We start from the raw sequence: 24917 nt of genomic DNA on the forward strand, positions 1-24917 counted from the left end.
AAAAATTATACAAATTTTTATGCAAATTCCTAAATTAGTTGCTATCCATGATCAAAATTGAAAATATGTTAATTTTATTTTCAATATACAATCAAAACCACACTGTTTAAATAAATCCTGACATCATTCCTGAGATATTACCAGCGACCATAGTCTATGCTTGCAACTTAGATTTCGTATATCGTCCAAGAACCTTGTAAAAAGGCATTTTTAAAAATAACTCTGTTCCATCTGGCATTTTAGTGACATCTTTGCAAGGGCAGGAGAGGGGATCTGCATAACACGCATGGTAATACAAAATGTAAAGAGGGTTTCTGTAGACACCTTAATCTGGCAGCGAAAATCCTTTGCTTCTTACAAATACTGCACTGACATATTTCACATAAAGCCAGAGCTTCTTGCTACATCTCCTGGGGTCCAAAATGACATTCAGCATCTGGGTGGACATACTTTCTACACAGAAGCACAGAGAGAAAAACTGCAGCCCCCTTTAAATTCCATGGACCCGCATCTGACCTAACAGTTTGCCTACGGCTACTTTTAAGAATCGTACTGGTGCATTTCTGACGTTCTGCTATCCCTGGAAGTCATCATGTGTTTAACAAACTTTGTGTGCATGTGTGTGCACACCCAGTGTACGTTATGGGGATCATAATTTTAGCCCCTAGCCTTCGTCCTTGTCCTTTCAATTAAGTATATGCTCCTACATAATTTAAAAAAAAAAATCTTGTACATATGTTTTGTCTTGCAAAGCACAGCTGCACTACAGACACAAGTCAATAGTTCTACATTTGTCCTCTGATGGTACAAACTGATTATGTATGTGGTGATGTCATGTGTTAAATTTTTCCTTTTTGAATAATACTGAAGCAAACCCACCTTACTTTTATGCAGTTTACAGGATATTGAGTATATCAGCAGTTCCTTGAATGAAGGAAAAGATGATTTTAAACTAGCGATTGAGACGATAAACTAATCAGGAAAATGTTCAGTGAGATAAACTAAGGGAGATATGGCTCATTTCGTCATAGATTTTTACAGTGCAAACCAAAGGAGTTGCCCCCTGCTGCCTCTTAGCTTCACTTTTGAGACACTGCGGCGTCGTCCATCTTGTATACAGTCAGCAGGACATTCATTACAAAATAAACAGGAGATTGTTTTACCATTCGATGTATAAATAGTGCTGGGTTTTTCATGGACTGAGTGCATAAGTTTAACATCATCAAACTAGATGCCAGTGTCCATTAAAAACGAGATAATCACGAAGTCAGAACAAGATCAGTCTGGTCCTTGAAGCTATGTCCCTGCATTAGACTGTTCCCATTTTTTAATGTGCACCTCTATCCAGCACAGGCGGTGCTATCTGCATCCCAGCTCTGTGCTGGCACAGGAAGAGGCTGTTGCTTGACACACAGTATTGGACAAGACAGTAACATGGAACATTTAGAGGAGGATGGAGAGGGTACCGTCGCACCAGGCTTGCCAGCTGTGATAATGATGTATAATTTAATTGAAGGCTGTGCTTCTATCCTCCACAGAACTCAAACTGCTCTTCTCTTGTCAATGCATTATTCAGGCTAATGGTGACCCTGAAATAGAAAAAAGCTTCTTATCTCTTTAAAGTTTTATTGCAGAGAGCAAAGAGAGGTAAGGAGGTATATCGAAAGAAAGTGAGTTAGAGTGAGGAAGAGAGTTGGAGATAAGGTTAAAAAAAATAAAAAGCTTACTGAGATGTAGTTTTGTCTACTGACATGCTTTGTGAGGGATTCCTGTTTCTGACAGTGACAGCGTCATCTTCCTGGCAACAGTAGAAAAATTCAATTGGACAGAGACTGATGTTACTCTTTCCTTAGCTGCTGACATTTCCTGGGAAATAACATTTTCCTACACAACAAATGCAGTGGACTGCAATTTAAAGAAGAGGTTTTACACACTCTCCTGTGAAAACCAACCATGACTCTGTGCTGCATTAAAAATATTTAAATAAAAAATTTAAACAGCAAAACTCGCTGCTCATTCCATCAAAATCATCATCACTGCATCATCATTTCAAGCAAGAGGGGGAGATATTGTGTGCAGCAAAGCCCTCATGCATACAGTATTACACCATCTTCATATGTGATCGAGCAGATACTCTGGTTGTAGCCAAGTCAGAGAACGACAGGGTAAAAGGGTCCGTGGTCATAAAACGCGCCCACTTCTATCCATCAAGCTAAGTTGTCATATTTACAGTCTGAAATTCACCCATAAAACACTGTTATTGTAAAGTGTAATTTCCTCTGCAATTAGAAATCAGCTTCATTAGAGGACGTGTGACTGGAATGTGGCAATTAAGCTGTGCTGTATATGGCAAGTGGGTTGGGGTGGGGAGGAGGAAGAAGTGCAATACCCAGTGATGGCACGTTACCCATTTACTGAATCAGTTATTTCATCGCCTCAGTCTATAATTGGCTACAATAACTAATCTTTCTTCAGGTTAGCAACATGTTTTTTTTCTTATGATGAATCCTTCACTTAACAGATTAGGAAAGCTTGGTTTCATGATAATAAATGATCATTTCTATATTTAGAAAAAGAAGATTAGCTACCCTGACAGTATTGCAGAATTATTATTTTGAGTGGCAGCCAAAGTCACATTAGCAAAATTTGTGTGTAACAAATGTGTTTTCTATAACTATCAACAAAATAACATATTCCACAAACCATGTAAAATTAGAAATTACTTAAAAATAAACTGAAGAATCTCAGTAGTGAGATGATTTTATGTTCTGTGACTCATCCAAATGTCCTTATCTTTGTTTGGCTTTACCGACCTCTATCTCAGAGCTGGTGAAGATAATAGAGGTTAACTAGGTCCAGACTTTAAAGGACAATTTGAATGTAATCAGTAAAATCTATTCCAAACCCACATATAGCCAGTATAGGATTAATCTTTTCTCTCTTATCTTTCTACCCTCATGGGTGGAAAAAGAAAACACAGTACAATCAGGGCACCAGAGTGGGCAGACGTTTGCCTTTAACTTTATTCTCCCTATTGAATACGGCTTTGTCTGCTCAAATGAACTTGAAAACTGCAATATCAATACAACAAGATCTAAGACAAAAAGGTTTATTATCCAAGTAGACTGACTCCCATATTACAGCTGATGCTTGTATAACTCTATAGTGAGTCCTTGTAGAGCTTAAAAATTTCGGTCTCCAACAGAAAGGGAAAGCAACATGTGCAAAATGGTTCTAAAAGCAGCCTGTAAGTAAAGAGTTCTGTATGATGAGTCACACCCAGACTGTTACATAATAGCAAATAAACACACATATTGGACTGTAAAACTGTTTGATTATAGCACAATTATTAACAACCACTAATACTGCAGTAACAGATATATATTCATCTAAAGTTAATATTTAAAGTAAATAATTACATGGTGACAGAGTGATTCTGTTATAAAATGTTCGACATGCATGTGCCTGTCAGTCTTATGATTACATTTCTAATAATAAATTATATTAAGACAGTGCAGTGTTAGAACTTCTACTATCATTATTTTCATAACATTGGTTTTGATTTGACAACAGCCCTCTAACGCTCCAAACTGGGTAGCAACAACATTTACCTAATGTTGACTCAATCCTGTTACCACTGTATCTGTAATCTCGCCCACACTTTTCAGCATGTACAAATTGCATTTATTTCTAACAAGGCGTAGGCGTACATGAGGCAAGTACATTTGAGAAAATGATTCTTCTCAACTTGCAGTGGCACAAAGCTTAATGATCTAATTGGATTGAACAAGAAACAGCAGACATATTTTCTGCCTTTCTAGCCTTTTTCATCATGATTGAGTAATTATGAGGGAGCTACTTCTCTCATTATAGATGTACTGGCTGGGTGTCTTGTAAACACTTTGTTTATAAAATCAGTCGAACTGAAAAACCGGCCTACATTTTTATATTAGCATACATGGGATGTTGAAAACAGCTCTCAACAATGAAATCAAACTGAGTCACAGAATGTCAGCAAAAAGGCAATACGTCACATGAGTGAGTGATTTCCTGCTTGCTCTATGACAGCCCTTAGTGTGTTCTCTGCCCCAAGACACAAGTCAGAACACATTAATTGCAAAAGTAATGACAGTGATTTAAATTTTCTGTCAGGCTGGTGGCTAATTTTTCCTCCATTAGTTTGTATATTATTTCTATCCCTGCAGCCAGTTCTGACTTCTTGCTATAGTGCTAGGGCATGAGTGACACATTGGAGGGCGGGTAACAATATCTATTAGCAGTAATTCTACATAAAGAGAAGACCGGTTTATGAAACAATGCACTGAAATCGGTGAGTGCTAACCAGCTAGCCCTGCTCTCGTGCTGTGGTGGTCATTGATGTCTTTCACCTGCCTGTCCGGTGACTCTCTCATCCTGCGGCACATAAACTCCAACTCCACCATGCTGAACTGCAACTGGTAACAGTAGAGAGCAATCTAATCTCATCACAGACTTTACTTCATTCTTGCTCTACTCTGCAGCCACGGTGAGCTTAGCGTAGCATGAACCAGTTCTCCACCTGCTGCTGGGTCTGCTTGGAGCAGCCACAAACTCACAGCAGATCTCCCAAAGAGCAGAACGACTGCCATCACCAGCTGCAGTCCAAGACAATGGAGTTGGAGTATGCATGCTTAATGAGAAACTCTGGAGAGGCAGCTGAATGACATCAAGTACCAAACTTTCAAAATTATAAAACTCACATGTAGCTCCTTTAAGTCTGAGGTAAAATACTGTGGGAATAAACCTATTTAAATGTCTTAAGTCACTTAAAAAAATCTTTACTCTTGCATTCAAAACAAATAAACAGAGGAAGCTGCCTGAGAACTGATCAATTTCTGTCAGGACGTGACAGATTAATTTATTGCCGACATGCACGCTGCAGTGAAGCTTTCAAGAATCATTGCAGTTTATTTAAATTTAAGGGCTGTTTTAAGCAGTTCAAAACACTGCAACATCCCAACAAAAATACAGCTGAGAAACAAACATGAGCAGGCAATTAACTAGTAAGTTACCCAATAAACTATACATATTATTGAAATCTACAGTGACATACTCAATGAAAACCGTTCACCTTCTTTCAAATAATCTTGGCTGATCTATCAGTACACTTAAAACCTCTATGATCATTGGCTGCTTGTGTAGTTTTTAATTATGTCTTAGTAGATCCCTCGGTGAGCACAAAATAAAGGAACTATCTATTAAAATGCACATCTCAAAAATAACTTAAATAATTTAGCTGATCACCGAATATTTATGTTAATTATTTAAAATGTTGACAATTTACTGTAGAATCTTTGAATGGAGACTACCATGTATGATGTAAAGTTAATGTTGAGGTACATTTTCAGATGATTGCTTTATTGTTTCCCATAATGTGAGCATCCCTGACCAATGCATACTAATTGCACAGTAATGAAGCACATGCAAACGCAGTGATAAAGTCAGCAATTTGTGCCGTTGATCTGTAGTAGGCTGCAGAATATTCCTGTGCGAGTAGGAAGTGATAATATTAATTCCCTCGTCTCCTCTGCTGGTCTATAAATCTGATACTCTCTCACTCCCATCTCAGACGGCCACATACACTCAGCTGTTGGAGCTGAAGGAGTGAGAGTGTTATTTCTGTAATAGGTGTTGGTCACTCTTTTTTACCATTACTCTTTCACTGACTGCCTCAGCAGGCACCTGTTTAGTAAATCAGTTTTTGAAAACATTACAAAAAATGACCTTGTTTTCTAAACCTGGGCTAGTCCACATATCATCTGTCTTCATAGCTTTGTATTAACAGAGCCAGGCTTCTCTCCACCTGGTACTGTCTTCGCGTTACCATTTATTGTAGTTTGGTGGGATCGTAATACATCCAATTGGATTTATCCCCCACTGCCAGGCTCACTTCAATCTCTGCTGCCCCTGATCTAGGTGCTGGAGTAATATTAGTAAAGGGAGGCTCTCTCTGCAGGGTGGTGTGAGAATATGAAGGATCAGTAATTGTTGGATTCTGGGCGATGTCAGACATCTTGCATAGGAAGTAAAGTGTGTTGTTTTCTGATCACAGGGCACTTGGAACAAGCACTCCACTCTCTGGAAATGTGATGAAAATAAATAACATTCACGCGTTGTTTCAACCTTCAACATGCCACAGCTGGTACACATGGTGTTAATCCAATGAGAATCCACAGTCAGCATACACCAAGCTGTGCGCGGATGGCTGAAAGTCAATGTGATGCACAGTTTGGTTCCACAGAATCATAAATATACAAGAAGCTTATCCTTAAAATTTCAAACATTTGACTCGTTTTTTTCATTTCTTTGAATATGTTGGTCGTTGACTGGCCCGTGTACACCACAGCATGGAAGAACCAAATACTAGAGACAAGAGCCACGATGCATCACAGTGGTTATTTCGGGGAAACTGACTTATCAAAACGTAATAATAATAATAATCTTACATAGCGGTTTTTATGTCCATGCATGGATGTGATTGCATTGGTTGTATTTTCTTCAAAATCTGTAACAGTGATATGAAAAGGACTATGAATTGCCTTCCATTAAATAGTTCGATTCTTACAATTCCGACAAATAGTTTGACATCAACATTCCAAACTATGAACATTACGAAATGAATGCAGAGCTTAGCAAAAATACAGACTTTTCCCTTCGTTTTAAAGCTTTATTTTGATGTATGCTGATGTTTTTCCAATCAATCCTTGTTTGAAATTTGCAACTTTTAGTTTTGTATATCAGCAATTTTAAAGAACAATTTTTCAGTGTCCACTCTGTACAAATGTTCCAACCAAAAATCTTTCACACATATACTAGCTAAAGGCTAAGTGTTAGCAGTAAAAGTTAGTGTTCTTCACACAGAACAGTTGGAGTGGTGTTTTAGCAGAACTTCAAAGCTTCGGGGAGTGTGATATCACAATATGGGAGTCAGTCTACTTAGATTGCAGAAGTGGTTTGAGATGTTTCGATGGGAGTTTTGATCATTTTTCCAATCATGACAACTTGTCACTGTTGGAATCCATTGTGACCAAAATGGATTCAAACCACTTTTTTTGTGAAAATACTAACTTTCTACAGCCACCCTTCAAGCCTCCAGGGTAAGAGGGAGAAAGAGGTGTTTGATATTCAGAAGATGGATTTTGAGTGGGTAAGCACACCAAGGCATGGCTCGATTTGATGGGAAATTTGTGCAGATTTTGCAGATATTTTGCTTGTAGCCATTGCATAATGATGTTTATTTCACTCCTAGTCACCCTACCTCACATAATACAGCTAGCAAAAGCGAACACTCTTCAAAGCTAAGGTGCAGATGTGTAAAACAGCCAGCTTATTTTTAAGATTTAAAGCTATGCATTGTGCACACACATTTCCAGTGTGTAACAGTAGGGTAAATGCTGATAATTGAGTTAATGCTCTACAGCAGCAAATTACACATGCATGAAAATAGAAATGTTGAATGTAATAATGAACGTCGATTTAGAGCCAATGAAAATTACCACTGGTGAAAGAAATCCAATGACATTGTGCTGGCACACAAATGATATGTTAAATAATTATTCCCACCCTGCATTTTCTATGGGAAATGACAGGACACCCATGCAACCCTGCACAGATGTTATCTTATTTATGGAAAAATATTAGTCCTCTTTTTTATTACAAAACCATAATTAAGAAAGTAAGGTTACAATTGAGAGTGTGGCTACAGAATGATTTGTTCAACTGTGCACATAGATAGAGATGCAGTTTACAGCTTAATTACACCAAGGGAGGTCACTGCCCCCCATTTCACCAGAGGCCAGTGATAGTTTCATACTGTATCTGCTTTTACCCTTGGTTTACAGATTGCAGATTCATATTTGCTCCAAACACATCAAATTCCTCAATTGAACAAATTTTATCCATCATTTCAAGTAATTCGAAAAAATTGGGCTAAAACTGCGTGAAAACAATGGCAAAATAAAACTTTCTTTCTCATTCTGCCCAACCGACAAAACCAAAATCAATCACATAAAATAAAATGATTGTGACTTGTAATATACTGCATATGAAAGCTACATTAATTCCTACGCACAATAACTTATTAAAGCAAGTGAAGACCTGTACATGAAAAGAGAAACTCTTTCATTATCTCATATTTAAAAGCGTGTAATATCGATCAAAAAGCTTGGTCAAAGTCATTAAGTTAGAACTTCTGTGTGCTAATGATGCATGTCGGTGAGAAGTGCGCAGACGGTACGAGGAGGGTGCAAAAGAGTTGCATTTGAAGAAATGTAAAGGAGAGAGTGGGTGAAGCAGAACAAGAGCAAAGTGGCAAGGAATCATTAAATAGATCACGGCGGTGACGCTGCCTCTTTGAAGACACATGCGTCCCACTGAGCATGAGCCTTGAGTGCTAACAATACCGATAGGCTGCAGGGAGCATCTCACAGCCTCCTCACTGAGTACCAGCACTAAGATTAGAGATTCCTTTAATCCGACAAAGGGGATTAAATGCTACAAGAGAGGCGAGAGGACCGCTCCCACGGAGGGGCTGAGATGAATTATTTACACCTCCCCTCAAGACTGGTGATCTAAGTCTTTAAACCAAAAATCACAGTTCAGAGACACTGGTGGCATGTCCTGCCGACCAAACATTCCAGGGTGCACAGACAAATGTGATCTCGTGCAGCACACTCTGCCACACAGAGAGAGCAGGGTGTGTGTCAGTATGTGGGGAGGGATTACAAAATAGAGCTTTAAAGCTCTAAAAGATAGACAGCAAAATAGAGCTGAGAACGCCAAACTATTGAAAGTGTCAGCAAGTGTGACAGCTTTACACTGACTAGCAAAAAAGTTGGACATAACCACTCAGCTGACATAAAAAGAACGTCAGTAAACAGGCCAACTTTCTCTGCACACGTCCACTGCCACTGTGGTTTCACAACACATCCAGAAGTATTTAAAGACAAGGTCAGACCGTGAAGACATGAACCATCACCATTTCTAAACTGTCAAACCCAAGATCACCTGCAGATGTCCAACAAATCTTGAAAAAAAAATATCCACACATAGGTCAGTTCAATAACTCACAAGTCAAATAATCCAATTAGTGACCGCTACACAACGTAATACATGGTTGTCCATCATCACTTACCCCCCTTGTTCCATCTGCCTTTAGTCCTTGCCTGATAGGTGAGTTCGGGGCAGCCAGACAGCACCAGGAGAAAAAAAACAAGTTCAAACACAGAAAGAGATCCAGACTTTGCCCTGGAAAACATGTCCAAGAGTTGCTGGCAGCCGAGTCACTTTCACATGGCTGTGTTTCCTCCTAGTGCGGCGCGGCTGTGGCGCATGGTAACCCACGCGTGGGCTGTCATCATTTTTCACGCTGGTGTCAGCAGTGGCTCTCTAGTCCTACCATGCTGCTCTGTGATGCCCCGGCTGGGTGCTGGTCTTCACTGACGCTGGAGATCCGAGTGAAGCCACATCTCTCCCTTCTGTGAGCTCTGCCTCACCGGAGCGCGCAGGAACCAAACAGGAACACACAGCTTGCCATGCGACGGCTCGGCTCAGCTACGCTCGGCACAGTGCATAGGAACTCGCTCTCACTCAGGCTTGCTCACACACACACACACACACACACACACACACACACACACACACTCCCTCTCTCTCCGTCTCTCTCACGCTCACTGCTGCCGCCACCACTGATGCTGAAGCTGCTGCTGAATTATTTCCTGCCCTCCTCACTCTGGATTTCTCTGGGAATTCACTCCTCTGCACTCTGTCTTTTGCTCAGAGCTTCACGACGAGGGGGAGACAAGAGGTGGGAGCACAATCCACTTTCTGAGTTTTCTTTGGCTGTGCTGGAATGAGGCTGTCGGGTAGTGTAAGCCGACACTCACGCAAGAATAACAGTTAACTACTGAGCAAAGGGGACAGGAGAAGAACAAGGTCCATTCTTGTAGAGATGCTTCTTATCAGCGGGACATTTGCGAGGAGATTGTATCACCCTTGACAAAGTAAAGGGATAAGGCTTCACTAGAGGCAATGGAGCATGGAGGGAAGAAGAAAGAGAGGGTGGGAAGAAGAGAGTAGGGGGATCAGAAGAGCACTCAGGTGGGGAAATTGTAGGAACCACACTTCTTGACCCACCCACATGGTGACAGCTCATGGTCAGAAACAGTACATGAAATGTCCCTGGAACAGTGCTGACAACGTCAAACTAAATCACTCCAGACAAATTTTGATATTTCACACTTAAACAGCAATACAAGTTAGACACTAACCCACTAGCACTGCAACTAATGGCTAATTTGATTGAAAAAAATTATTAACTGGCACATTTACAATTGCATTAAAAAGTAATAGGAGTTACACAATACGGCTTTTTCAGAGCTGATACCAATTACTACATATCAAACTACACTTGCAGACAAAAGGAAAATCTTTGTATTAGAATGTAGAATAAAGCAAACTGCAACACATAACTTCACTGAGGCATCTTTTTTTATATTCTACACATGTTTAACTAAAGAGGAGCTTTTAAACATTTATCCTTCATTGTTGATAGGCTATTACTGGTGGTGTGTAACCAATTAGATAGAGCTGCGGGCAGGACATTGCTCAAGATCACAGAGTCGTGACTACAGATAGAAAGGGGCGGCTGCATAACAGCCAAAGTACCGCTTTTAAAATTTATGTAGTTGGGAATTGTTGGGGGAAAAAAATAAACAATACGGTTAATCAGAAAAATGGTGAATATCAGCTCTGATTATTTCCCACAGTGATAGTTGGTTGACCCCTATAAAGTAAAATCTTGACTGCTCTGTCCAATCGTAAGTCTAAAAAGTGAGAATATTTAATTTACAGATTCCGAAAAAGAAGCCAATCTTCACATTTGAGCTGAAACCAGATGGCATTCTCCTTTTTTGGTTGATACACAACCAAGAATTAGGTGATTATCAAAACAGCTGACAATGAATTTTCTGTTGTCTGACTAATCGGTCAAACAACTCTACAGTCCACAGAGAATAGGACACATGTCTAATGAAATTTGTAAGATTTTCATCAGTAAAACAAAGAACTGTAGCTGTGTTATATTACAGCCTCTTCGCAGGTCCTCCTTCAAGTCGGCGCCTTTGGCAGAGCTGCAATATGAGGAAGCTCTACCTCCTCCAATACACTGCAGAATTAAAAATATCTATTTTCTAATTGATAACTGGATATTGCTATGGTTTTGTAGGAGACGGTTTTTGGAAGCATGCTGTTTATCAAGATATTAGTCACATTTCTCAAAGCTCCAAGGTCATTATGCTCCTAAGTTCATAAAACAGGTACTTCACAAGCGAGGAGTATGAACAGGCTGTCGTACACACACCATGGCTTTAATGTCCTAATTACAGCTTCTGAGGAAACCTATGATCAAGTCCATAATTTTTTATACACAGTGCAAATTACTATTCTGAATCCGCACACAGTCTTCGCTAGTTTACCCCCTCCCCACTTTTCTGTTCCTTCACGCTATCTCGCTTTCCCTTCATAACAAACGTGCAACAACACCAGAACTATAATTAAGCTCCCTGCACATGAGAAAAGAGACATGCATTTTCTCTAAGACACCAGCAGGAGCATACGTTTGCAGTGCAAATTTCTGATGACAGATAAACAAGTTTAATGTTTGCCTCTCTCTGGGCTATTACACAACAGCTAAAGTACATAATTGTAAAGTATGGCAGTCCCCTGTTAATTGAGATATAAAATTACAAAGCAAATCTGGACCAGACAAGGTGAATTTAAACTCTAATGCTACAATATGTCTTGTTGCGTGTCTATACTTCTAAGTAAGAGTTCTTCATCAGTAGCCTGGAGCTTTTTGTGTTAAACAGTAATACTCAGAGATTATTCTTTTTGCATATAAAAAGCCTGGAATGGTACCTCAGGCCCTAAATTTGAATGATGCCGACAATGCTAAGCAAAATGTAGCTCAGATGCAAACAGTCAGTGAAGGACAAGCTGAAAATGAATGTAGCATGTGGTATAGTTTGTTGCAGACACATGGCTTTACTCCTTTATAACCCAAAGATGGACAGCAAGAACCCTGAAAGCAACTGTTGCTATGATGGCTAAATTTACTACTCCTGCTTCCCTTACTGAGAAATAATTTCATCTCACCACAACATCAAACACCGACGAGTTATTTTAGGTTTACAAACCCAGGCTAATCTAAAAGCTACTGCCCATCACAATCCTTTTCATAAACAGCAAAATGACAACACATTAATCTGCAGCAGATATGTTTGCAAATCTGTGGAAAAAAACAAAAGTTCTGAACACAAACTTCAGAAACAGATGTTCCAAAAACAAACTGTGTGTCATCAGTGGTCAAAAGGGACAGACTGTGATGTCTGCTGCCGCTTGTGTAAAATTAGTTCACACAGACATAAATCTGGTGAAGTCTGTCTATGATCCCAATGAGCTCATTATGCTAAACATCCAAAGTTGTTTTTGCCTCACGAACAAGATGAGGAAGGAAACATGATGGTCAAGACAGATGCTCAAAAAAAAAAAAGTATTGTTGAGTGGAGTACTGTCACGAAAGAGGAGTAGAGTGGAGTGAAGGAGGGGATGTGGGAACCCCTACATCCATACTGGTAAGTCTGACAGCTTATCACCCCCAGACAAGAGCCCCCTGGATAAATGTGGTCATGCAGGAGAAGAGCCCAGCTTCAGCAGTGATGGGGTGCAGGACAGCGATAAGGATGAAGCTCTACTGGGCGAAATGGGGGAGCAAGGCAAGGGGCCCTGGGCTGCGAAACTCAGCCAACAGCAATGCTCATTCCAGCTCTCACTGGCTAAACCTCTTAAAAAATTTACACACAGGCATTCAACATACTCAGCAAATATAGGTTACAGCATGCATGTGGTCGTGTGTCTTAAGTGTAACTGTGCATGTGTGCACGTTTGATTGCACATCTTACTACAGAACCCCAAAAAGTGTGGTAGGTGGGTGTGGAGCAGAAGGAGCTCCAGTGAATACAGAAAACAAAAAGGAAAAGAGGATGAGTGAGACAGAGAGTGAGACAGGCAGAGAGAGAGGGAGAGAAAAACTGTCTTCTTGATGTTTTTGCGATGCCGGCCTCTTGAAAACACACCATGAAATTTGCTTTTTCACAGGAAGTGACAGACCGAGCACCATGAATTGATCCCCTGATGGAGATCTGGCTCTTTGTGTAGTCATTTTCTCCTCTGCGCATCTGCCTGCCCAGATACTGGATAATCTACTCGCTCCCGGCATTCCTAATCCAACCATCCATCCCCATTCACTCCGCCCATGTGTGTCCCAGCACAGAACAGGGGTGTAGTTTGGAAGTCTCTAATAGAGTACATTTGGTTGTTTTTCTCTCTTGAAATGACTGTTCTGCAGCACTGAAATTATTCCCGTGCATTGCTAACCTCCAGGTAATGATCAACACTCTAATTATAATTCACCAGAATCAGAGCAACAACAATCAAACAATCAGAGGTGAACCTTTCTTTGGTGAGAAGCTGAATGCTGTCCTTTTCCCGAATTTTAAAACACTGACATAGCAAGTAAATCAAAGCTAGGACATCCACTACAGTTTCCTTGTTTGCATTTTTGCTTATATTTTTACTAACATTTGTAGATTATAGTCAACAAAACAACATACTTGAATAGAGCAGCACTCCCAGTATTTCTCCTGGCAACCAAATGTTAAAGATCATAAGCTGATTATAGCTCTGTCAGCCAATTCAAATAAGTAAACAGGCCAGACTAGCAAAGGGGAGTGCTTGTAAAAAATGATTAGTAAATATGTTTGCAGTGTACATATGGGCTGGCCTGGTCTGTCTGCTCCGTCTGCCATAAAATCAAGGGCACAATGTCCATTAAGAAATGCATTATATTACACTGCAGTTTGATTTTGATTAAAGGTCATGCCAATTCTTAATTACAAAATTGCATGTGCAACTATTTCTATACATTAAAAAGCTATGCAATTTCCTGTTGAATCACTGAAAATTCAACAATTACCTTTCCCTTCAACCTCAGTTTGGATGAATAATTTGTAAACTAATCAAAAATGTATTGTGTTCCGCGCCTCCTTAGCATGCTGCACTAAATAGCTCTTCAATCAAATTTCTGGTACAAGCATCCATATGTAAATTTTATATATAACCATTCAGAAACAGGCCAGCCTTGTTATGATGTACATGAAAACAGCAATTGAAGTCAAAAGTGTGGCGCAAGCTGAAGACGCAATTACATCAGGAATAAATTCCTTTACAATCAATCCTTTATACCATATAAACTTGTGCACAGAATGTGTCTGTGAATGGTCCCGCAAGTCAAAGAACAGAGAGGTAATAAGAATCAGAATGAGTTAGTGATGGCTGTCATAAAATATGGCAGGGACTTCTATTTACAACCTGTAATAAAACTGCCTCCGCTGCGATTTATGGAGATGCTTGCCCCACAGAGCCAAACCCTTTTTGCCAAGGGCATGTTAATAACCTACACAGTGCATTTTGAATATATTGGCAGATGGACATTTTGTCTAATAGAGCATTGCAAACTGGAAAGCAGGCGCTAAAAAAAAGCAACAGCATCATGCTTATACAGTATTCTGGTGGCAGCATGGCTCCAGCCTGAAGCTTTGCTACGTCTCTGAGACCAACTAAAGCTGCTGCCATGGCGGGGGTTTCTTTGGTTTCTGTACTCATCAATCCTTTGTCCTCTGTCACACGTAACAAGTTCCCCCCCCCCAACAGCCCACTGGCGAAGATGGAAACATTATAAATAGGATTGCATTTTTGAATAATGGACAGAAATGTCACATAAAACCTGTTATTAATATTAATATGAGGTGGAAACACATTACAAAGATGTTTTCTTACAGCCTGAGAAAAGATAAAATGTTATAGTGTTGGTTTAACAAAACAATCTTAACTTAAGGTGCATTTACGAGCTGTGAACCATAATCTCATCCGAGTTTGCATCAAAATGGGTCAAATAACAGACGGCTGTATAAACTGTAAGTGAGATTCTAATTGTCTGCTTCCAGATCCAGTTTGATTATTTCAAAGACATTAGATTTTTATGACTATAATGACCACAACTAGATAAAGCATGTACCTTTCAAAATTATATCAATTCTTAGTTTTTAAACTGCACGTCAGGATATATTAAAGTGACGGCAGATGAATATACCTTTCTACTGTCCAATAAAACATGAACCTTTAGACTTAGTCTTTAGACCTTCAGACTTACTGGCAGCAGCAAATATATTTAAACTCTGAGACCAAATTTTATCTTCCAGTTGGAGTATTTCTCAAAATGCATGCGTTTTCCTTATCGGCATGAGGTTTGGTATTTGTTTGTGTCCAATTATGTTTGTGCCTTCTCTCTTGTACTAGCTTTGGGATTGCTGTAGATAGGTTTCTATTTTCCAAAACTTTGGCAGCTGAAACATAAACAATAGTTAAAAATGTCATAAATGTATTTAATCATGCATACATGCAACCATTTGAAAACAAAAGCTGTAAAAAGGGAAAAGGAAAAAAAAGTATTTCAACAGGTAGCATTAGACTGAAATCAACCCATCCTTTTTGTGAAATAATCAAAGAACTTTAACTTTCAATTCTTTCTTTTTTTTCGTCCATGTCATTCTAACTATGCTATACTGAATGAAAGACATTTTTGAGTATCTGTGGTGGTATAGGACTTTATATTGCAATGAAAAAGCAGTCAACAGTGAATAAAAATGCAACAGGAGCAAAAACTCACAGAGACTGGTTGGGGTTCAAAGGAATAATTATACACATGGATTGTAATGCTAACAAATGGGTTGGTATGAATAGTGTTTACCATAAAAGGTAATCATAGTTGACATTAGCTATATTATAAATGCATGCTCTTAATCTATCCTTTAAAGTGATCAAACACATTATAGCAAGAAGCATGCATATTCATCAGCTGTGTTAGTAAACAATGGAGCAATTTAGATCAAAATAATACGCTCTCAGTGGGATCACATCAACAGGATGAAATACAAAGAAAACAAGGCAGACACGACAGAGTTATTGGAAATGTGAAAAGTAGAGCAGACGTGATGCAGGCATTAGCTGAAATAATTTGTACTGTACTATAAGCCATTACAGCATGAACAATGTTGACAATCACACTGCACAGACTATGGAACAATTCAAGTGCGTTATGAAATTGTAAAGAGAAGAATCTATTTGTTGCTTCTCTGGTCTCCATTAGCGAGACAGAGGGGAACAGGACATGGACAGATGTGGATAGTGTTGAAGGTGACCATCTCTTCAGACTGACAGCACTGTACAATCTGTATCATACACTCAATTAAATAACATGTTCCTGTTCTCAACTTTCTCCCGTCCTCATCCCGTCTCCTATCCCAAAAACCTCAATTACACTCTCAGCTGCCGTGTGAACAACAATATTTCTGACAATTCACATTAGCAGAATGTGGCTGGTCTGTAATTATTCACTTGTTCACCACAAAGTCCTGCAAGGTGATGGTTTAATGATGCTAATAAAATGACATACAGACACCTTAAATCACATTTTAACAACGTATTATTGTTATCAAAAAGCTATCACAAATTACAGTTGTGGCAATGAGTGGAACAAATAAATTAATAATAATCACTGTCGCTTCACCAATAACTGGTTCAAATTTTCCAAATGTCCCAGGAAATAAAAAAAGTTATACAGTGAAGGGATTATAAATGAACATAACTTTTTTTGTATAAGAATTTGCCCACATAGGAGTCATTATTTTGAAAATAGCAATTACCTCAGACTAAACTGACAACAGTAAATGTACAGCGAAGTTGCAGTATATTAACTGTGCCTTTGGAAAACGTAAAATGGGAAGTAAAAAAATACATAATAGAAACATTCTGTTTAAAAGGCTCCACATAGTTGCATTAGCTACTGAACTGTGTTAGCAATGAACAAGCGGCTATTGCAGCAGCACAGACTGTAAATACACTAAATTTACCAGACAGTTACAATATAAAAGTAGTTCCATCCTTAAAATGTCTGTATAGTTCTGTTTAACTGACCTACACAATTCAGCATCACAGATACAGATACTGCATTGGGTTAGCTTTAATTATGTGTCAGAATGACAACGTTATTACTTAAACGATGATTGTCTACTCTTGTATTTTAAACAGTTTTTGATATTTTTCCACAGTGCAGTCAGCCAGGAATAATGAAGAACGAGAGCAAAGCAATGACAGGCAATCAGGATCCATCCAACTTGGAATTGAACTGCTGACTGCATTTGCAACCATGTGGTATTCATCCTAAACACTCAGCTATCACATTGGCCCCAAATGGTTTTCCATTCATGACTGCAATGACAAACTACATATGACAAACTTATATGTGATATTATCAAAATAAAGACATCTGACACTTCCCACATTACAGTGTTGAATTCTCAGTCTCCTGTCTGCTGAGGTACTATAACCTTTGAATTTTACAAACTAACAAAGACAGTGATGCAGATGCAGCAGATTAAATTAATTTTTATATTGTATAAAGCTGATCAAATTTGCTGGTGACATTTGTCATTTTAGCTGACGGTATCCAGGAAAAAAATATGAGGATTGATAGTATTAATATCTTAACAACCATCGTGTTGAACTTGTACTTGACCCTAATTAAAACTTTAAGTCGTCACTGAATTCAAGTAAAGGTTAGCATTCATACTACATGCAGGTTTAATTATGGATTTTTCTGTATTTGCCAGGGCGAATATTTTACAAGTGAAAAGTCATTTTAATTGTCAGCATTTCACTTATCCATAATTATGAACACATAACTAATTGGTTCTAACCTTACTCAGATATAACATTACAGCCTTTAACCTTTGTCATTTAAAAGTTTTAATATTCATGTTCTGAATTTCAGCTTTTTACTGCATACAGGTACACAGCACAGTACTCCTCCTGATACTACCCATCATATACTGGTGCATCAAGTAGAAAGGAACCATAATAGGTAATGTTATGGAAAGGTGAGAAATGGGCTGTACTGAAGCCGATGTGTGACTAGACATAAATCATTACCTCAGTTTTGCTCCAGGCTGTTGCACACTCTCATTCATTTGAATACTGTACATTTGCAAACTATTAGACTGCTGGCTAATCGATCATCGGCTGTATATAGTCCAGAGGCTTGTTTGCTCTAAGAATATAAAGTAACTCCACTGGGGTTATTTATTATCAAACGCAAAATAAGGGTACCAGAAATGCCAAAAGGTGGTCTGGGATCAGCAAAAGAAGCGCTCATTATAAAAACACACACCCAAAGCTTTTGTGGGAGTGCCATTTAGTCAGATGGATGGAGTAAGGCACCGGGTCTCTCAGAATAACTTTCTGGAGGTGTTTACAAAATGAGATCCTCCGCTACAGGCTGAGGAGTAGCAGAGACTGCCAGCAGATTGAAAGCTATCCGCATCCATTACTTCATATCATCAGCAACAATCACATCATCTTCCAGACACTTCCAGGTAGACCTGAGCCCCTGCAGGCTTTATTGGAGCTGCCAGCCCAGCAGCCATACAGTCACCGAGCCTACAGCTCATCCTTCCGTTTGATCACTGCAAATTGAATGAGTATAATCAGCCAGTCGATATGAAATGTACCTCCCTATATCCAGTTCAAAATATGACTACGCAGAAACAGCAGGAGAGAAGTGCACTCAGACTGAAGTCAGGTGTTTCCATAATGATATTCTTTTTCTCCTGGACTCTTTTGGTCTCTTCCAGAAAATAGGATCACTTGTCATATGGAGAACAAAATGTAGCCGACTGCTATACAGTTATTCACACACACAGGGGGTATATTGAAAATGTGTCCACTTTAAAGCATCTATTTGACAGAAAATGTTTATGCATGACTGATAAATGCCAGTAAATTGTTGATATCGTGTATCCATATCTGCCACTCAAAAGGCTGATTAACTGTCAGGTCATACTTGTTCTGATTGACAATTCTGCCAATTGTCAATACTCTGAGCAAGTACACTGGCAGTGATGCATTTCAAACCACGTTTGTATTCCCATGCATCTAAATGAACTGCACAAGCCCAATGAATTGTAGCGCACTTCCTAAGCTAGCACATTTACAAAGTTTTGCATTGGCTGATTTAAACAAAACACCTGATTTCCGCACAACTGTCTCAATAATGTCACGGTCTTTGCTGCAGTTTAAATGTTGCTACTGGAGAGGATGACTGCAAAGTTAGGGATTTCAACTTTGAGCTTCAGTAATGAGCTGCAAATACAGAAAAGGTCTGCAAATAGTGATTATTTCAAGCCCTGTCTCCACAAATATTGTGTTCCCATACAACAAAATTCCATTCTTAGCTTTGTTTTGAGTGAAATTAATTTTTTGGAAGATTACATTTCAAAACAATAAATCTTTGTCATTTATTTATCTAATCTACTGTTTCTCCTTTTCAGGCAACCAGTCATATATGAGACGGAGCAGGACTCATCACCATGGCAACCCAGAAAATGGAGGAGTAGCTTCAAACATGTTGTGAAAAGGTCACATTTTAACCTAAATCTAACCAATTTAATGTTTGGATTATTGTGTTTTGATTGATTAAGTCATCATTTTAGTCTACAATATCAAGAGAAAGTAAAAAATAAAGGGAAATCTTGCAAATTACTGCCTATTATTTTTTGACCAACTGTTGATCAATTAATTTGTTCATTAATCAGTTGTTTGGGTAAAGAAGATGAAGAATCTAAAGAGTGGAATGAAGAGAGCAAGGGCACATTAGGTGAGCAAGTGCTTTTAAAGTGATAGGTCTCTCCTAATTAAATCAAGTTTGATAACTTACTCCACCACCAAGGGAATGAGAGAACTGCTCAGATACAGTGTGTGTTCATTAAGAGTTGAGTAGCTGAATATATTTTTGCTGCTCAAATTCTTGTAGAGCTCCTTCAAAAAGCAGAGCATTTTATCAAAATTTACCTGTATACCCATTTGCTATAAGTTGTCTATTATTTAAGTGTTTCTAAAATGCAATGACGGAGTTCAAATATTTAGGCAATATACAAATGTTACTGAACTTCTATTGGGTATTTGTAATTACATTACTACAGCAGAGGAACACACTGTTTATTGTAACGTAGCGTTAGTTCAACACCAGCAGCGACAAACAAATTCCGAACACATAATTCCTATTCAGATGCCTTCAATAGGAAGCAGAGAGGGCAAACTACTGACTTATAGAGACATTCTGGTGGGTATTCAAGGTTCAGCTCTACAATAACCCCACCTGGGTCCCTTCACATGGACAGAGACACAGATAGAGAGAGAGAGCTAGAAATACACCCCTTGATGTGCTGGGGTGGGCCGATTGCTCTCGGGAGCAGTGTTGGGCATTAAATCTGCCTGGGGATGAGAAAGAGTGGCAGGCACTCAACTAGGGGGCCTCAAGACACATTTTAAATTTTGTCGGGATGACATGTCTCGTCCACCTCTCAGGCTGTGCTGACAGGGGTGACAGTTAGCCAGCTTTTATGAGTCCAACTCGAAGGTTGCAGAAAGTCAGTTGAAACTCACCTACAAACTGTTGAAGTGGGTTTTGCATTGTACTTTTGTTTTTCTGCGTTTCATTTTGCATTATTAAAAATATTACAGAAATATAAATATAAACTTTACTCTATGCAAACAACTATGACATGCTCCATAAATCCCTTTCACAATACAAACCTGCCAGATACCGAGCTGACCACAGTGCATTTATCACATGGACTGCAGTGATGATGCAAGGCTGAATATGAATGTTTTGGAGATAAATTGCTTGTCACCTGGTCATGGCTGGCTGCAAGCAGACTCTCATCGTGAGTCTGTGTGTGGTGTGTTTGTCCCTGGCTGAACCTCACCTCACTTTACAGAGATGTCAGCACCAGTTGAAGGCAATCTTTTGTTTGCCTTTTCCTACATCATAATATCAGTGCATTAAGTCACAGAGGTGGCAGGAGGAGAGAAGAGGAGTGAGAGGGCAGGGGTTGAAATCAACACCTAAACCCAAGGACTGCAGCGTATTGATTGGTGATGATTGATTCTACAAATCAATTTTGTGTTAAGAATTTATGTTTCATGTGGTATCAAGCTGCACAGACACTGAAGTCTTTCAGTTAACTGCAATGATTGAACGACAACCTCAGCTAACAGGGAAAGGCATCCAGGAGAGGTCTTTAAGTGCTACTGTTCTGGTTAGTCAGCAGGGAAACAGACAGGTGTTCAAGACCTCAGCCTTGTCCAGAGGACAGAGGTCAGAGTAGTTAGACAGATTAATGAAATCCGGTGGAAACGAGTGCACTGTAGCTGAGGGAGAAGATCATTACAATGAACTAGACAGATGAGTCCAACCGTGGCCATTAACCGACCAGAGCTGGGATGTGGTTTCCGGTGCTAAATGCCACAGAAGCAAATTCAACAGTACATTTCACAACATTCGAAATTCTGTATCCAGCCCAGAAAATGACAGTCGGAGCATTATTGGAAATATGCTGGAGGTCAAATAAGGAGAAAAAAAGCACACAAGCCTTGAAAATTACTTTGTCATTCTCAAAAGTGTTTCTCAGTAATTCTGTAAAACCCAAGAAGAGGAAAAACAAGCTCTAACAGAAACTACATGTACAGTCTACAAATGTAAGCGAGCATGTCTATCTCAATAAATATTCATAGGTTGTGAACTCACCTGCTTGTTGCCAAAATTAAAAAGTAGGTTACAAGAGATATACTGTAGGGTGCCCGGAGAGCTCAACTGGTTGTGCAGGCAACCCATGAACAGGGGCTAGTCCCCGACGCAGCGGCCTGGGTTCGATTCCCGCTCACGGCCCTTTACTGCATGTCTTCCCCCTACTTTCCTGCCTGCATCTTCACTGTCCCTATCTAATAAAGGCCAAAAAAATAGCTTTAAAAAAAGAGAGAGAGATACTGTAGAAAAATAAGGCTCTGCAAGCTTTTACACCTTGCCTGTATGTTTGAGTGGAAAGCCAACACCAAGTGCGAGGCTTCTAAGCTTGTCACTTTTTCCAATTGCTCTTTTGCCACTAATGCTAGTTATCTTGTTTACACCACATACTGTGTAAATCTGCACATTGTCAGGGGAGTAATCTGCACATTTCTGCACATTGGAATTTTTATATATTACTTTTTATCATGTATAGTCCTTGGATTTGGTCCACTTGCTGCTGTTACACTTAAATCTTATTTGTCTTGTAACATTGACTATTAACTTGCAACATTTGCTTTTAAAAAAAATCTTACAACCCTTCTTTAAAAATTCTCTGCTTGTTAGCATTTACTGTAACACCAATTAACACCAAATTCCTTGTATATAAAAACCTAATTTGCAATAAAACTGATTCTGACTGGCTAAAATTTAAAAGGTCTGCTGTGGGGGTTTGTACCCCAGGAAGGACTACGGTGTAAACTGGGCACTAGTTTGCAAATGGACAAGTAAGCAACCATCGCAATGTACACAGGTTTCTTACCATTTCACTGATTTACATTTTGAGGCACTAACATGTAACAACACAAAGCAAGGTCCCAGCAAAGACAGAGAAGAAGACTGCTCGATGTAATCAGAACTTAAATGGATCAACAAGATTATTCTATTGGTCACATTTAACAGTACTTTGTAAATGTGAATGTTGTACAGTACAGAACCAGATTAGAGTAGAAGTTTGTTTTATTTCTTACCAAAAAAGACTGGTTTGGAAGCTATGCTAAGCAAATTTCATTGCAAATATTTCAGTAACTGTTTTCTATGTTATGTAAAAAATATATTTATATGTACCCTGTGAATTTGATAATTGCCCCTTCTCTAAGTACTTCAAAATGTAGTCTTAGGAGACATGCAAAATAAAAAATAAATCTGATCAACTGCAAGCTGTGTTCATCGAAAGAACTTTCCTTGAAGGTTAGCCAAATTATTAACGGAAATGCACTGGTGCATTGATGGACAGTGGTATAACATTTAACAATAGTACTTCCTTTGATTAAGGAGACAACCAGATGTGATTAAGGCGTCTCTGATTGTGCTGTCAGTCTTCCAAATGGACAGGACCTCGGTGCTCACCTCTCCGCAATTCCAGTCCAAATGGCTGGGCGTGGAGATGTGTCTCCACATTTCCAGCACTCACTCATTTAAAAGACCCCTTCGCTCTTCACTAAATCTTCCTTTGGTCCATCTGGAGATAAGGTTTTATGCAGGACAGAAGTCCACTCAAGCTAACCATCACCTTTACTGTCTCCGCTCGTACAACAAGCCATTAGCATTAACACCAGGATACAGCTAAGAAATTAAAGATGAGCTCGAGATAGAGTGATAGGAAATGTGAAGCATTCTGTATTCGACAAGTTCATCTTTATGTAATTAATGCAATTATGTAAATATTCTTGCACTGTTTATTTTACTTTTCTGTTGCATTTGTCTTCAAATATTCTCAAGAAATTTCAATTCAAAGAATCTCAAAAACACTTAAAGACCTTGGAAACAAAACTGGTGCCAACATGATTACAAATTCACAAATACTCCTAACAGATGGATTAAATGAACCAACAAATGTGTTTGCATTATATGCTGCGAATCTATAAACTCTTACTTTCTGTTATACATTAGGGTGTAAAGTATCTCTTGAATGAGAATGATTGGGTGCAAACATGTTAGTTCTTCTACAGATGTACAGTTGAAGCAAATAGCAGCAAATCAGTTCCACCTCATGGTTTCATTTTCATTTGCCTCAGATCTATAAAGGTGTGTATTTGTTGGTAGCTCATAGCAATGCGCACAATCTGCACACGCAGTACTGGCATAATCCATGTATTAGTATGCCCTTCATTAATTAGATTTTCCTGACAGGACATGTGTCATTTCATTTGTGTATGTCTGCATGCATGTACACTGCAGTCATAGTGTAAAAGATACTAGCAGTTTTCAATCAATTTCTCTGAAATTTTGCAACTCATTACACAATATTGGCGTCATTAATTATCCTCATGTTGTTATTACTTGAACTTTAATAACCACAGCAGATTTTGTTGATAAATTGCATGCCCATATGTTGTTTGTTCACATACAAATTCTGCAGAAGTGCAATTAGTCAAATTAAGCTGGAAAAAAAAATGAGGCCGATTAATTACTATGACATTATGTTGGGTAAAATAAATTAATTAAATAACTTCAAGTCTTGGCAGAAAAAAAAACCCAACGACCAGACGAAAACATACAAAATTCTGTGATGAAAAACTCATGTATGTACAGTCAAACCTTAAAAAAATGCTTGCAATTGTTAGCTTAATTATTAGAAGAATGAGAATCTATGACTAATGTTTCAGCAGCCTTTTTGTAATGTTTTGTTTTCACGTCATAAAGAAAGCAATAACACCAATGTGTCATTCATTCATCACTATCTTTTATAATTGCTTCCCTGTGATCTGTTTTGTTCAGATTTGGTTATTACAGTATTATTTTCACTGCTTTAATACTCAGTCTACCATGCTGACAACACATCACATTTCTTTCATTATGTCAGCCTGATTCAACTGATGCACCAGCAGCACTTCATCTGACCATGGCAGAAGAACAGAATAAGGAAAGTGGTTGCCAACTAGAGCAACAAAGACAACAAGACCCAGAGAGCAAGTGGGCAACAATTTCTGTCAAACAACTTGGTGATGAGAAGAGTCAAAAGAGAATGGAAAAGACTGGTTAAAGCTTACAGAAAGGCGAGGGTAAATCAGGTAAGTGCTTTTTAAAACACATACATCGTGTGCAGGGGCACAAGCTCACCAAAACCAGACAGTTGAAG

General features: G+C 38.9%; 1 protein-coding gene across 13 annotated transcripts in view; it reads right to left on the reverse strand.

The window, feature by feature from the left end:
* robo2 (roundabout, axon guidance receptor, homolog 2 (Drosophila)) overlaps positions 1 to 9706 on the reverse strand; it is a 270858-nt gene extending 261152 nt beyond the window's left edge. For 5 of the 13 annotated variants that reach the window (XM_035950235.2, XM_035950232.2, XM_035950231.2 and 2 more), the window contains exon 1: positions 9173 to 9695. In XM_035950235.2, the coding sequence (XP_035806128.1) occupies positions 9173 to 9296 (124 nt within the window). In that variant the 5' untranslated portion in view covers positions 9297 to 9695. Of the gene's footprint in view, positions 1 to 9172 lie in introns of all 13 variants that reach the window. The other 8 variants (XM_035950226.2, XM_035950224.2, XM_035950234.2 and 5 more) reach the window with 4 other exon arrangements.
* Between the last annotated feature and the right edge of the window lie 15211 nt (positions 9707 to 24917).

Source organism: Amphiprion ocellaris, chromosome 7 (assembly GCF_022539595.1).
Source record: "Amphiprion ocellaris isolate individual 3 ecotype Okinawa chromosome 7, ASM2253959v1, whole genome shotgun sequence".
Taxonomy (NCBI): domain Eukaryota; kingdom Metazoa; phylum Chordata; class Actinopteri; family Pomacentridae; genus Amphiprion; species Amphiprion ocellaris.